This window comes from Oryx dammah, unplaced genomic scaffold (assembly GCF_014754425.2).
Source record: "Oryx dammah isolate SB20612 unplaced genomic scaffold, SCBI_Odam_1.1 HiC_scaffold_21, whole genome shotgun sequence".
Taxonomy (NCBI): Eukaryota; Metazoa; Chordata; class Mammalia; order Artiodactyla; family Bovidae; genus Oryx; species Oryx dammah.
This window is the reverse complement of record NW_024070205.1, coordinates 53042002-53057939: the sequence shown is the minus strand read 5'-3', so window position 1 is coordinate 53057939 and position 15938 is coordinate 53042002. Positions and strand designations below refer to the sequence as shown.

Here is a 15938-nt window from a genome sequence, read left to right as displayed (position 1 = left end):
AATTAACATGAGAGATAGGAAGAGTACATTTTTAAGAGAAAAAACTGATAAATTAGACTAGTTTTAGAACTAAAAGATTCTCCTTGTCCTTAAGAAAGTGAAGTCTGTCTATCCACCTCCTTCCTGCCCCGAACCTGTTTTCCTTCAGGATTCTCGATCTAATATGATGACCCCTGCCTGTTCCCCAAATACCAGGCAGGTTTCTCCCTTCCCTCTAACTGGGGACACATTCTATCAATTTTATCAAGTCTGCTTCCTATTACCTTGAACCTCAGTCACGGCCAAATGTAATGTCCCCTTAACTGGTTCTTTTCTAAATTTCCCCTCCATGGGACCCCTTACAATGCTGCCAGAGTTATCTTCCTAAAATACATATTCAGTTCTCTCAAATCCTGCTCCACCCTGCAGAAGGAAGCCTGACACTTTCAACACCACGTGTCTGACAAGCCTAAGGGTCACCTGACTCTACAGGACAAAGGTTCGCAAACATTCTGGTCTTAGGAAACCACTGCACTTTAAAAATGGAGCGCACTTTATTGATGATTCCTTTTAAACTTCTCTCTCTTGTCCTTCCCTAAATCCCCTTATCCTAAGCAGCCACTCATCTGTTTTGTCACGATGGATTAGTTTGCATTTTCTTGAATTTTATGTAATTGGAATCATACAGCATATACTGTCTGCTTTCTTTTACTCAACATAATTATTTCAAGATTCACCTAAGTTGTCATATGTATCAGTATTTAACTATTTTTTATTGCTGAGCAGCATTCCATTGTGTGGCTATATCACATTTGTTTTTTAATTCTTCTGTTGACAAACATTTGGTTCATTTCCAGTTTTGGACTACTATAAACAGAGATGCTATGACCACTCAAGCACAAGTCTTTGTATATGCTTTTGTTTCTCTTCAGTAAATACCTATGTATGGGATGCAAAGCAGTATGGCAATATCACACTGCAGGTATACATTTAACTTTTAAAAATCAACAAGCTGCTTTCCAAACAAGCTGTACCATCTTACATTGCCAACAGTAATGCATTCATATAGTCTGTATCCTTGTCGATTCTTAGTACAGTTAATCTTTTGTTGTTGCATTACGATTTAATCTAATTGTACAAAACCTTGAAATTACAACTCCTCTACATTTCTATATGGCTTCCCTGGTGGCTCAGAGGTTAAAGCGTCTGCCTCCAAAGCGGGAGACCCAGGTTCGATCCCTGGGTCGGGAAGATCCCCTGGAGAAGGAAATGGCAACCCACTCCAGTATTCTTGCCTGGAGAATCCCATGGACAGAGTAGCCTAGTAGGTTACAGTCCATGGGGTCGCAAAGAGTCAGACACGACTGAGCGACTTCACCTTACTTACCTTACCTACATTTCTAAGTGGAAGGTCATGTGTGCCTCCATATTCAATTCCACAGTTACCTCTGAATGCATTTTACATCACGATGGATCGATGTAGAATTCCCATGTAATATCTCAAATTACATAAAATGGAAGCAATTTTTAAAGTTTTGTGGGAAGTCTTCGTACTAATGATCAAAGTTTTTCTTTTTTTAGGGAAACTTCGAATTATAATGTATCATGTAACTGTATTTTAAAATGCAGGTCACTGAATATCATGAACTTTGAACTGGTTTCTCTTCTAAAAGTGTACCATCACTAAGATAAGACAACCAAAGTCTTCCCTCAATTCAAAACCCTCAATTGTGTTTCTTTACAAAATAAGACTTGTGTAACCAACTGCCTGCTATGGGACAAGAACTACGGTAATAGTGGGTTCAACTATTACACAATTATGTTAACATTTATTTTTAAAAGCACTTTACAAGAAAATACATTAAGTATGGCTTCCAATAGGAGTGTTATAACAAGACATGATACCAAGCTCAGATTATTTTAGTTCTTTAAGGAAAAAACAGACTTTCAGGTTAAAACAACAATTTGTAACCAAAACTTTAATCCCAAGAACTCTCACAAAACATATTACAAATGACAGTATGGAAAAAATTCTTGCACAGTATCTCAAAGTTCAGCTCTACAATGTACCCTTAAACTGGAGACCACAGTTATCTTGAATAGTCTCAAATTTCCAAATAAAGAATGTTACAAAGAGCTATGTATTCATATACATAACTCAGTGAAACTACGAACGAACTTATCTTGACTCAGTGAAACTATGAACCATGCCGTGTAGGGCCACCCAAGACAGATGGGTCATGGTGAAAAATTCTGACAACACATGGTCCACTGGAGGAGGCAATGGCAAACCACTCCAGTATTCTTGCCTTGAGAACCCCATGAACAGTATGAAAAGGCAAAAAGACATGACACTGAAAGATGAACTCCCCAGATCGGCAGGTGCCCAATATGCTACTTGAGAAGAGTGGAGAAATAACACCAGGAAGAATCAAGAGACGGAGCCATAGTGAAAACACCACCCAACTGTGGATGTGACTGGTGATGGCAGTAAAGTCCAATGCTGTAAAGAACAACATTAACATTGCACAGGAACCTGGAATGTTAGGTTAGGTCCATGAATCAAGATAAACTGATTCGAACAGGAGATGCAAAGAGTGAATATCAACATTTTAGGAATCAGGGAACGTAAATGGATGGGAATGGGTGAATTTAACTCAGATGATCATTATATCTACTACTCTAGGCAAGAATCCCTTAGAAGAAAGGGAGCAGCCATCAGAGTCAACAAGAGTCCAAAATGCAGTACTTGGGTGAAATTTCAAAAATGACAGAATCATCTCGGCTCATTTTCCAGGCAAACCATTCAATATCGCAGTAATCTAAGTCTATGCCCCAACCAGTAATGCTGAAGAAGCTGAAACTGAACGGTTTCATGAAGACCTACAAGATCTTCTAGAACTAACACCCCAAAAGATGTCCTTTTCATTATAGGGGACTGGAATGCAAAAGTAGGAAGTCATGAGATACTGGTGAAGTGAAGTAAAATCGCTCAGTCGTGTCCGACTCCTTGCAACCCCATGGACCGGAGCCCACCAGGCTCCCCTGTCCATGGGATTTTCCAGGCAAGAGTACTGGAGTGGGTTGCCATTGCCTTCTCCAGATACACAGATGACACCACCCTTATGGCAGAAAGCAAAGAAGAACTAAAGAGTCTCTTGATGAAAAGAGGAGAGTGAAAAAGCTGGCTTAAAACTCAACATTCACCAATACAGTATACTAACACATATATGGAGAAGGCAATGGCAACCCACTCTAGTACTCTTGCCTGAGAACCCCATGGACAGAGGAGCCTGGTAGGCTACAGTCCATGGGGTTGCTAAGAGTTGGACACTACTGAGCGACTTCACTTTCACTTTTCACTTTCATGCATTGGAGAAGGAAATGGCAACCCACTCCAGTATTCTTGCCTGGAGAATCCCAGGGACAGAGGAGCCTGTTGGGCTGCCATCTATGGGGTCGCACAGAGGCGGACACGACTGATGCGACTTAGCAGCAGCAGCAACACATATATATGGAATTTAGAAAGATGGTAACGATAACCCTGTGTGCGAGACAGCAAAAGAGACACAGATGTACAGAACAGTCTTTTGGACTCTGGGAGAGGGAGAGGGTGGGATGATTTAGGAGAATGGCATTGAAACATGTATAATATCATATAAGAAACGAATTGCAAGTCCAGGTTCAATGCAGGATACAGGATGCTTGGGGCTGGTACACTGGGATGACCCAGAGGGATGGTATGGGGAGGGAGGTGGATGGGGGGTTCAGGACTGGGACACGTGTATACCCGTGGCAGATTCATGTTGATGTATGGCAAAACCAATACAATATTGTAAAGTAATTAGCCTCCAATTAAAATAAATAAATTTAAATTAAAAAAAAACCACATACATCTCAAAAAAATAAAATAAAATAAAACTCAACGTTCAAAAAACAAAGATCATCGCATTTGGTCCCACCTCATAGCAAATAGATAGGGAAACAATGGAACCAGTGACAGACTTTATTTTCTTGGGCTCCCAAATCATTGCAGATGGTGACTGTAGCCATGAAATCAAAAGACGTTTGCTCCTTGGAAGTAAAGCTATGACCAACCTAGATAGCATATTAAAAACCAGAGACATTACTTTGCTGACAAAGGTCCATCTAGTCAAAGCTATGGTTTTTCTAGTAGTCAAGTATGATGTGAGATTCGGACTATAAAGAAAGCTGAGCACCGAATAATTGATGTTTTTGAACTGTGGTGTTGGACCAGAAGACTCTTCAGAGTCCCTTGGACTGCTAGGAGATGAAACCAGTCAATCCTGAAGGAAATCAGTACTGAATATTCATTGGAGGGACTGATGCTGAAGCTGAAACTCTAATATTTTGGCCACCTGATGCAAAGAACTGACTCACTGGAAAGACCCCAATGCTGGGAAAGACTGAAGGTGGGAGGAGAAGGGGACAATGGAGGATTAGATGGTTGGATGGCATCATCTACTCAATGGACATGAGTTTAAACAAGCTCCGGAAGTTGGTGATGGACAGGGAGGCCCGGCATGCTGCAGTCCATGGGCTTGCAAAGAATCAAACATGACTGAGCAACTGAACTGAGTCATATACAGCAATCACATAAGGCATTAGTTGCTCAGTCATGTCCAACTCTTTGCAACCCCATGGACTGTAACTTACCAGGCTCCTCTGTCCATGGCATTTTCCAGCCAAGAGTACTGGAGTGGTTGCCATTTCCTTCTCCAGGGGGTCTTCCTGACCCAGGGATCAAACCCAGGTCTCCCGCATTGCAGGCAAATGCTTTACCCTCTGAGCCACCAGGGAAGCCCACCACCACGGAATCACATACAGAACTTCTGACCCAAAGCAAAGGCAAACTAACTTTCTTGAAATTTCTAGGATTCCACACCAACTGGAAAACCTCTTGTGCAGTGCGAACACCAACGGCAGAACTCTCAAACCTCTAATCTAGATGTCCACGGTGTTCTCCCATCTAGCCCTGCATCTCAGGGATCTTCAGATTCAACAAAAGCAAAGCTGGGAGGGTTTCTAGCAACCCACATTCTTTGGAGTGGTCCAAAATAGCCTAAAGGCCATTCCAATTCAGCCGTCATCATAGTTTCCAAGATTACCCACATAATTTTACAGTCTAATGGACAGGAATCACAATGCATTTCTAAATCTTGGGTTAGAAATACCAAGGCTCAAATCCGTACACCTTCAGCTGGGTCTTCCTGGTCCTCTCCCGCCTGGCACCCACAAATGCTCTCGCAGACTCAGAGTCCATGAAATGCCCTATAATTAGTCTCTTTCATTTTAGTCAATCTAAGGTTCACAGTGATATCTCACTGCAGCTTTAATCTGCATTTCCTTGATGACTAATGACACTGAACACCTTTTCATCTGTCACCTGTATACTTTCTATGATGAGGTATCTGTACAAATCTTTTCCCTATTTTAAATATCTTTTGTTGCTGTTGAGTTTTTAGGTATGTTGTTGAGTTCATGAAATATCCTTTATCAAATAATATACTTTGCAAATATTTTCTCTCAGTCTGTGGTCTGTTTATTCTCTTAGTGGCATCCTTTCAAGAGTAGTTCAATTAAACCACTTGCTTGAAAGACTGCACTTTTGGTATCACATCTATGAAATCTTTGCTTGATCCAAGGTAGAAAAAATTTTACCCTATGTTTTCTTCTAGCAGTCTTGTAGCTTTGGATTTTCATTGGTCTTTGATCATTTGAGTTCATTTTTACACGTCATAAAAGGTATGGATTAAAGTTCACTCTTCTTGCATATGGATATCCAATTGTTCCATCACTACTGAAAAGGTCATCCTTTTCCCACCAGTGCCTTTGTGCTTTATTAAAAAAGAAAATCAATTGTCCAAATATTTGTAGAAACATTGTTTTGATTCTATAATCTAATGATCTATGTCTATGTCTATGCCAATACCATGCTGTGAAAACATCTTTTATTTTAAACATAAAAATGTAGATCTTTAAAAAAATTTTTTTCATTTATTTAGTTTTATTTATCTGGCTGCCCCAGGTCTTAGTTATGTTATGTAAACTCTTAGGTGAGGCATGTGGGTTCTAGTTCCCTGACCAGGGCCTGAACCTGTACCTCATGCACTGGGAGCACAGTCTTAACCTACGGACCACCAGGGAAGTCCACAAATGGAGATCTTAAAGCCAGATCGGCATGTCTCAAAACAAAGCTTGATATAAACAATCCCTATTGTATTTAGAAAGGATTCTTAGTTTAGGACTTTAATAATAATTTAAACTCTCTTACTGACAAACATCACATTTAGTATTTTATAGTTTATTATTTTAAGAAATTACTTACTTATTTTACAGTAAAAAGCATCCTGAGTACTTTATATTATATGCCATAAAGTGTGCGGGCGGGGGGGGGTTAGATGATTTAAACAATGCTCCATCAAATTAAAATTTCACGTATTACATCATTTCTCAAAGAAAAGCTGGTTCATACTCAACAATTCTGTTTCGTAACTACAGGCATCTTAATGATGACTGAGATTCGGATCTTTCCCCATCAGTTCCCACCTTGGTTAAGGCCAACAGATCCTTCCAGTTTTTCAGGCCTAAAATTTGGGAGTCATACTGGATTCCATTCTTCCACATCTATACTCAAGCCATTGGCAAATCATGTCAACTCTATGATACAACATATTCAGATTCTTTTTACCCCCAGATACTACCTGATTCAAACTATCATCTTTTACTTGGATTATTTTTACAGCTTCCTAAATGGTTCCTTACCTAACTGTGTCAGAATTTTAAGTAGAAGACTCAAGATAACAATTCTTAACTTCTTCGGTTTCTAACAGAACAATTCTTATCTTTGCAATGAAGAAGTCATCAACAATTCTAAAGATTTAAGGACAAAATCCATTCGCTTACAAATGAGACAGATGCAGAACAGGAGAAACTCTTCCTCAACCATTGATCAAAAAGCAACTGCTATCCTATTAAGTACTCAAAAAAAGCTAAAATTTAAGAGCTAACAGTAGCAACTTTCAACTTCCAGAAAATACTTTGTTACCAATGGACCTTCAATTTTCAACAATGCTGCCAAGACAATTCTATGGGGAAAAGATTAGTCTTTGCAACAAAGGATCCTGAGACACATGAATAGCCTGCAAAAGGATGAACACCTTCCTCACAACAGACAAAAATTAACTCAAAATGGATCAAAGACCTAAATGTGAGCACTAAAAGTATAAAACTCTTACAAGAAAACATAGGAGTTAATCTCTGTGACCTTAGGATAGGCAAAGATTGCTTAGGTATGATAGCAAAAGAAATTGATATAAAATAGAAACTTATTTACTTCTCTCCAATGCTCTCCATTTCAGCAAGCAGCAAACTTTTTACCCTAGTTTTTAGGTAAAAAGAAATCTAATAGTAACCTTTGTTTATTCTCTTTCTCACATCCACATCTAATTACAGTACTTTCTATTGGTTTTACCTCCAAAATATATCCCAAAGTGGGATCAGCTCCCATTGATCACTTCTTAATTTTCCCACCAAGCTCACAGCAATTCTCCCCTGGACCATGTATCTTCTAACTCAGATGATCCTCTATGTTAAGAACTCCTTTGGGACTACAGTGAAATTTATGGACTCCTTGTCAAAAATGTGCTTTAATGCATAAGGCAAAATACACAGGATTACAAAGAAATCAATGGTATCAAACTGTTAGGAAAACAAAATTTTGAATAATAATACATATGAAGTGAAGTCGCTCAGTCGTGTCTGACTCTTTGCAACCCTGTGGACGGTAGCCTAACAAGCTCCTCTGTCCTTAGGATTTTCTAGGCAAGAGTACTGGAGTGGGTTGCCATTTCCTTCTCCAAGGGATCTTCCCAATCCAGGGATCGAACCCAGGTCTCCCACATTGTAGGCAGACACTTTACCATCTGAGCCACCAGGGAAGTCTCTAATAATACATGTACTTCCTTATTAATATCTTAAACAGCAAGTCTGATTAAACTAATTGTGGAGTAGTATGGGTATAAACAGTGTTGTGTGGTATCTGTAAAGACTGTAAGGTGACAGAGAAATAACTACAAGTTCAGAGTTCCAGGTATACTCTGTCTTGTCGCCAACGTTCATAATTCAGGGAAATGCTAAAATTCAGTTAGACGGTGGTGAATTAAGTTTGTCACATTTAGGCTCATGTCTGTATGCGTGTGCATGCGTGCTGAGTCATGCAGTCGTGTCTGACTCTTTGTGACCCTATGGACTATGGCTAGCCAGGCTCCTCTGTCCATGGGATTCTCCAAGTAAGAATACTGGAGTGGGCTGCCATGCCCTCCTCCAGGGGATCTTTCCACCCAGGGACTGAACCTGCGTCTCCTGGCAGATGGGTTCTTTACCACTAGCACCACCTGGGAAGCCCCATGTAGATTCCTAGATTCCTTAAATTCTAGCTACAGCTCCCCAAGGTTAAGAATACCATTTTTAGCTAATTTTTGTGAGAGGTGTAAGCTCTATGTCTATTTTTTTTTTTTTTTTTTGCACGTGAGTGTACAGTTGTCACAGCACCATTTGTTGAAAAGACTATCCTTTCTGTTAGGATACTGTCTTTGTTCCTTTGTCAAAGATCAGTCCCCTATATTTGTGTGGGTCTATTTCTGACTTCTGTTCTGTTCCACTGATGTATCTTATCCTTTCGTTAGAACTACACTGTCTTGATTATCACAGCTTTATAATAAATCTTGAAGCTGGGTAGTACCAGTCCTCCAATTTTATTCTCTTCTTTATTTATTTAAATTTTTATTTACTTTTTACATTTTGGCTGCACTGGGTCTTTGTTGCTGAACACAGGCTTTTAGTTGTGGTAAGCAGGGGCTACTCTCTAATTGTGGTGCACAGGCTTCTCAACTGCCATGACCTCTCCTGTTTCAGAGCACAGGCTCTACAGCATGCAGGTTTCAGCAGTTGTGGTTCACGGGCTTCAATGCCAGAGGCATGTGGAATCTTCCTGGACCAGGGATTGAACCTGAATCCCCTGCACTGCCAAGTGAATTCTTAACCAGTGGACCACCAGGGAAGTCCCTATTCTCTCCTTTAATACTGTGCTCGCTCTTCTAAGTCTTTTGCATTTCCAAATAAACTTTAGCCTTTCCATATAAACTTTAGAATAAACTTGCACTTCCATATAAACTTTAGAATATAAACTTTTGCCCTTCAATATCAACTTCAGAAACAAATCTTCTTTAAAAAAACTTGCTAGGATTGCTTTGAATCTACAAACTGGGAAGACTGATATCTTGACAACACTGAGTCTTCCTATCAGACACAAGAGATATTTATTTATTCAGATCTTTGATTTTTTTCCATCAGAGTTTCACAGTTTGCTTCATACAGATCTTATACATATTTTATTAATTTATACCTAAGTTCCTGTTTTTCTTTCTTTTTGGTGCTGATGTAAATGGTATTGTATTTTCTTTTTTTTTTTTGTAAATGGTATTGTATTTTCAATTTCAAACTCCAATTGTTTATTGCTAGCACTGACCAACTTATTTTTGAAAAAGGTATAAAACTGACTCAGTGGAGGAAGGAGTCTTCAACAAATGATGGTGGAACAACTGGATACCACAGGGGAAAAAAACCCTTTGACCTAAACTTTGTGCCTCACATAAGTTACCTAACAACAGATCATAGGTTTAAGTGTGAAACATAACCATAACACTTTGAAAGAAAACACTGAAGACAATCTTTACGACATAGTTTTGAAAAACAGATTTTAGACATGGTCCTCAGAAAGTAATGTATAAAAGGAAATAAGATGATGAAAAGACAAGCTACAGACTGGGACAAAGATGAAAAAAAATTGAATCTCTCTTAGCGTTACTGACAGAAATCACAGTCACTCAAGAAGAGTCTGACAACCTCTTTAAAAATGAACATATATTTATCATATGACCCAGCAACCATGCTCCTGGACATCTATGTCAAAGAAACAAATTATGTTCACACAAGAACCCAGATGTAGGTGTTCAGGGCAGCTTTATATGAAGCACTCAAAAACTGGAAACGAACATAATGCCCCCAAGAAGAGAACAGTTAAGCAAACTAGGACCTACCTCCACACCACAGAATATTACTCAGTACTGAAAAGGAACAGCCTATTGATACACACAAGAATTCAATCAGTCTCATACTTTGCCACCTGATGTGAAGAGCTGACTCACTGGAAAAGAATCCTAATGCTGGGAAAGACTGAAGGCAGGAAGAACAGAGGAATACAGAAGATGAGATGGTTGGATGGCATCACTGATTCAATGGACATGAGTTTGAGCAAACTCTCAGAGATGGTGAAGGATAGGGAAGCCTGGTGTGCTGCAGTCCACTGGGTTGCAAAGAGTCAGACAAGACTTAGCAACTGAACAACAAGGGCATTAGAATAGGTGAATAAAGCCAACCTATAGGTCACATTTTGTATGATTACTTTCATACAAAATTCTTAAAAGTGATACAGTTATAGAGATGGAGAACAGACTAGCAGTTGCCCTGAGTTAGAGATGGTGGGAGAGAGGTGGTTGTTTCCATAAAGGGACAGCAGGAAGGAGGTCTGTGTGGTGATGGAACAGCTCTTGTGTTGACTGCAATGGGATTACATGAATCCACACATGTGTTACAACAGCACAGAAATAGACAAAATTACACAAATGTCTATTTCCTGGTTTTGATTTTGTACCACAGTTATGTAAAATGTAACAACTGGGTAAATGGAACTTCTGTGCATTATTTTTTATGATTTCCTGTGAGTTCATAAATGTTTCAAAATGCAAAGTTATTAATAAAAAAAGTCACATATTTTATAAAAAGAAAACTAGATCACATCATTCCCATTCAAAAAACCTTCACGGCAGAATAAAACCCACACCCCATACTGTGGCCTAAAAGGCCCCTTGCTCCTCTCCATTACTCTCTCCCCACTGTCCCCGACCAAGTCTTTTCACTTGAGACACACTGGCCGTGCTGGTTCTCCAAACTTGTTCTCACCTCAGGGCCTTTACACTTATTGTTTTCTACCTGGAATGCCTTCTTTCAGATTACTGTATGGCTCAATTCTTCACATTATTTGGGTTCCGGCTCATATGTCACTTTTTCTGAAGAAGCCTTCCTGGACCATGATATCTAAGTTAGCATTCCTTTCCTCAAAATAGACATTCTCCATCCTCTTACACTGTTTTATTGGACTGCCTATTACTCATTCCCTGTTCAGCTCCAAATCAGAACATATGCAGGCAAATAAGTTTTATTTGAATTCCCAAAGCTCAGTAGGACCAGGCATATAATAAAAATTCTATAAAAATGAGTGAATGAGTAAATCTTCTGAGATTAATGTTATGACTGATCCATATACAACACCAAACCATAAGGCTGAATGTATAACTTGTACCATAATATCAAGAATATGATCAAAGAAAAATTTACATAACAAGGATTAAAGATAACTACATGTTTTTACATTCTGACTTCTCTCTCTTTAAATCTGGCTCTTCCTGTCACTGTCCTGACCAAGAGAATTTGTCTAATCTGGGCCTTACCTTCAAGAGGAATGGCAACTTCCAGCTGTTATCTAAGAAGGGTGAGTACTCAGAGAACCATGCTAACAGAAGGCAAGCCACATGGCGAGGCCTTGGAAGATGACAACTGCAGAGGGAGAGGGGAGGCATAATGCCAAGGAGCACCAAGGCACCAGACATGTGAGTAGAGAAGTTACCTTGGAAGGGGTTCTCTGGTCCAGCCATGCCTGCTGGTGGCATGTGGATCACAGACGAACCACCTGGACAAGCCCTCCCTGAATTCCTGACCTACAAAATGACGAACAATGCAGAAATGGTGATTTTAAGACACTAAGTATTGTAGCAGTTTGTCACGTAGCAATAGCTGACCAGAACATCAGGCAAGAGGGGATTTCTTAAAGCTAACCAGGAAATAAGTTATAAACAACCAAACAGAATGTCACAGGATAGAATACAATGGGATAGAACTGCCAAATAAGCATCAATACAAGCAAAGAGACCCAGAACATCTGTTTTTAAATGTATGTGGCTCCTCAATGTAATTGGGAGGAAGTGATGGGTGAGGTACAGTAGAGAAGAAGACAATACTCAAGGACGCTGGAAAGAACAAAACACAGGGGCCACACGATTATTCAACCTCCATTCACTGGCTAAGCTCAACAGACTACTACACTCAGTTGTCCGTTTTACAACTAAGGAGAATCTGGAGAAGGAGTTAAAAGATGAATGAAGAGATCAGAGGAGGTGAAAAAAACATGAGGAAAGACAATGTACCCAAATCCTTTTGAAGGAAAGAATTTAAGTAAAATTTAAGTAATGCTGAAGGATCCACTATTTTCTAATTTACAGAGATTAAACTAAAAGATAAGATGTCTACAATAAACATGAATGAAAAATGTTGAGTGCAGTTAAAGACAGAATAGGTTATTATGGCAGACCAAACACTGTCTTCTTGAAATCTGCTAGAAAAGATCTGCAGCTGCTTGGGAAAGGCAGGATGTGATGCTATCCAAATTTGAGACCTTCAAGGTTTCTTCTAGGATGACTCTGATTTTATGACCCAACCACTGTTCTTACTGCCAATACCTGAAGTGTGTATGGCGATGATAATAATTACTGAACAGCTACTTGCCACATACTACAACACACACATTACCAACATAACTTAAGCTTTGTTGACAATACTGCCTATTAGGTACTATCATTCTCGTTTTACAGATGAATAAGTACTGGTTAGCAAGATGAAGTAATATATGCTCAGGATTAATGTGGTACAGTAAAGAATAAGTACACTTGTCATTACCTCAGGCTCCTGGCTAGAGTTTTCTGTGCAATAGGAGTGTTTTTGTTATGCTAAAGAGATGACTCAAGGTTGGTCCCAATATAACTTCAGGATGGGGCTGGTTATCAGAATGACTAAGCATCTGATTAGAGGGTTGGAACTTGTAGCCAGACATCTGGGGAGGCAGGGAGACTGAGTTCAATCACATGGCTGATGAGTCAATCAATCAAAACTCTGGACATCAAACTTGAGGGAGATTCCTGGTCGATGAACACACTGATGGGACAAGAGGGTGACGTGTCCTGACTCCGTGGAGAAAGGGCCTGGAAACCATACCACCTCTGAGATCTAGCCCCAAGTGTACCCTTTATAATAAACTGGAACTGTAGGTATAGTGCTTTTCTTTTGTTAGTCCTTCTGGCAAATTATTGAACGTGAGGGCAGTTATGGGTATCCCCAAGTCTGTGTAGCAAGTTGGTCAGAAGTGCAGGTGTCCTGGAGACACCATGTGCAGCCGGTATCTGAAGCAGGGGAGTGGTCAAGATGACTCACCCCTTAACTTGCAGGTTCTGGTACTAACTCTAAGCGGTTAGTGTCAGAACTGAATTATAACCTACTCAGTTGGTATAGACTAGTTAGGGTTGAAAGAGAAGAGTTGGTAAGATGTGAAGTGCTACAGCCTGGACTCATACCCAGTTCTGCCAAACTCAAAGGAAATATTTCTAATTCAAAGTAAGAGTCTAATTCAAAGGTATTAAACCATAACACCTTTCAATTTTTCTTTTTAAAATGAAATGGTATACAATTCATGAAGATTTTAGTATCTGTACTAACTTATGAGAAAGGAAAAATTATATCAGCTTAGAAAACTGAAAAATCCATTTAAGCAATTAAAGTCCCATGTCCCTGCTGGCAGACATATTTAGAAACCTCAATGGGCAGCTATGACAGAGTCGCTCATACAGATGGCGAAGTATCAAACAATATGAAAACAATTTAGGACCCAAAGTATAAGCCACCTTCAGTATTTCTGAAGTTTTGAGCCTTTTTCTAAGCCCTTCCCAGAGGACTTAAGCTTTTTAACAATTTAAAAAATGAGTTAAAGTATATGGATAAGCTTCTAGGATAAAACCTTAAACACCCACCTTCAGCCTTCAGATACAGTGAAAAAGAGCCAGGTTCCTGTGTCCTATAAGCTTGAGAGGAACCACAGGATATAAATCCTGATAATACTTCATGGTCAAAGTGTGTGTTACAAGTGTTCTTGGCCAACAAGACAACTTTCTATGTACCAACACAGAAAAAAAAATCTTAAAGAATCCAGGCAATACCACCACACACACACACACATATATACATCCATTTTTAAAAAATTATAGCTGACTTAAACGCTTTCTAAAGTTTTATTCCAACTTATGAAACAAAAAGGGATTCCCCAAACTTAATCTTTCTTTAGTAGGATGTATGTAAATTATACTCTTTGTAAATGCTGGAAGTCTTTAGACTTAGCTGTTTTATAGTCTTCTTTCTTACCTGGTCTGTTAGTGGCTGCCATAATAAAAACTTGCTGACGTGTTTCCAGACCATCCATCTCTGTAAGCAGCTGATTCACCACTCGGACACTTGCCCCTGTCTAGAAACAAATAAATATAGCTCCATCAGCTCCTAATAAAAAGAAGAACACACTGCTATTTTTTTTCATAGGAAATATTATAATTGCTAACTTGAATGAAAGCTTCTGTCAAAAGATATAATATCATTTCTGAAGAAGTCACTGTATCTAATCACTGTGCAAAACATGTTCTTGTCAGTGTGCTTCCCCTGCAATCCTGCTACTATCCACAATTCAGATGAGGAAACCAAGGCTGAGAGAGCCTATTTGTCCAAGGTCTCAAAGCTAGATAAAGATAGAAATGAAATTCAATCTCAGGCTCAGCTGGTCCCAAAGTCTTACACCTCTGAGTCAGTTGAAGAAGCAACAGCTGAGAATTCAAAATCCTGAGATAAACCATAATGGAAAAGAATATGAAAAGAAATGTACATGTGTATAACTGAATCAATTTGCTTCAATACAATTATTATATATAAATTGCATTAATATTAAATATTAACATAACCAATAATATATAAATATTAATGTACTGCTGCTGCTACTGCTAAGTCACTTCAGTCGTGTCTGACTCTGTGTGACCCCATAGATGGCAGCCCACCAGGCTCCCCCGTCCCTGGGATTCTCCAGGCAAGAACACTGGAGTGGGTTGCCATTTCCTTCTCCAACGCATGAAAGTGAAAAGTGAAAGAGAAGTCGCTCAGTCACATCCGACTCTTCGCAACCCCATGGGCTGCAGCCCACCAGGCTCCTCCATCCATGGGATTAATATACTAAATATCAATATAATTAATACCATCAATTAGTTTAATACGAATTAATACAACACTGTAAATCAATTATACATCAATAAAATAAATTTTAAAAAAAGATCTAATAGCTACAGTGAATTTCCCTTTGGGCAAATCTAGACTCAGCTCTTTTTTTTAAGGTATTTAAAGATTTTTTTGATGTGGACCATCTTTAAAGTTTTTACTGAATTTATTACAATATTTTTTCTGTTTTAGGTTTTGGTTTCTTGGCTGCAAGGCATGTGGGAGCTTAGATCCCTGACCAAGGATCAAGCATGCACCCCTTGTATTGGTAGGTGAACTTTTAACCACTGGACTGCCAGGGAAGTCCCAAGACTCAGTGTTTGGATGCCAGATCAGGCTCCCCAGGACACTGGATATCCAGAGCTATCAGCTGGGACACTGAGGCCTTTTCTCTTTTCCATGAAGCATATAATACAAAGCTCAGGGCAATATCCAAGAGAAAGGTACAAGAAGTTGGTGAAGAAAGGGTTATTTACCCATTAAACAGAGAGCTTTAAAATTCACAATGGAGGAAACAAGAAAAGTTGCGCTATGCTTCTTTTTGTCATTAATTGCCTTTTTTCAACATAAATTTTGGGGCAGAGGCAGTAATGAGTTTAACACAGAGGCAGTAATGAGTTTAACACACTGATTTCTCCAGAAAAAAATTTTGGTGTACCTTATTATCACTCGTTGGAGACATA

At 39.2% G+C, this 15938-nt stretch overlaps 1 protein-coding gene and 1 non-coding gene across 5 annotated transcripts in view; one reads left to right on the top strand and one right to left on the bottom strand.

Annotated features, from left to right (window-relative positions):
- The window catches only part of NVL (nuclear VCP like), an 88057-nt gene that overhangs the window by 28046 nt on the left and 44073 nt on the right, over positions 1-15938 (bottom strand). For 3 of the 4 annotated variants that reach the window (XR_005725019.1, XM_040263690.1, XM_040263689.1), the window contains exon 18: positions 14365-14464. Coding sequence is in view for 3 of the 4 variants with exons in the window: in XM_040263690.1 (XP_040119624.1) it covers positions 14365-14464 (100 nt within the window). In the remaining variant the exon portion in view is untranslated. Of the gene's footprint in view, position 1; positions 919-14364; positions 14465-15938 lie in introns of those variants that run through there. The other variant, XM_040263691.1, reaches the window with a different exon arrangement.
- Positions 1159-1230, top strand: TRNAW-CCA. The gene has a single exon. It is a non-coding gene; the product is annotated as a tRNA-Trp (tRNA).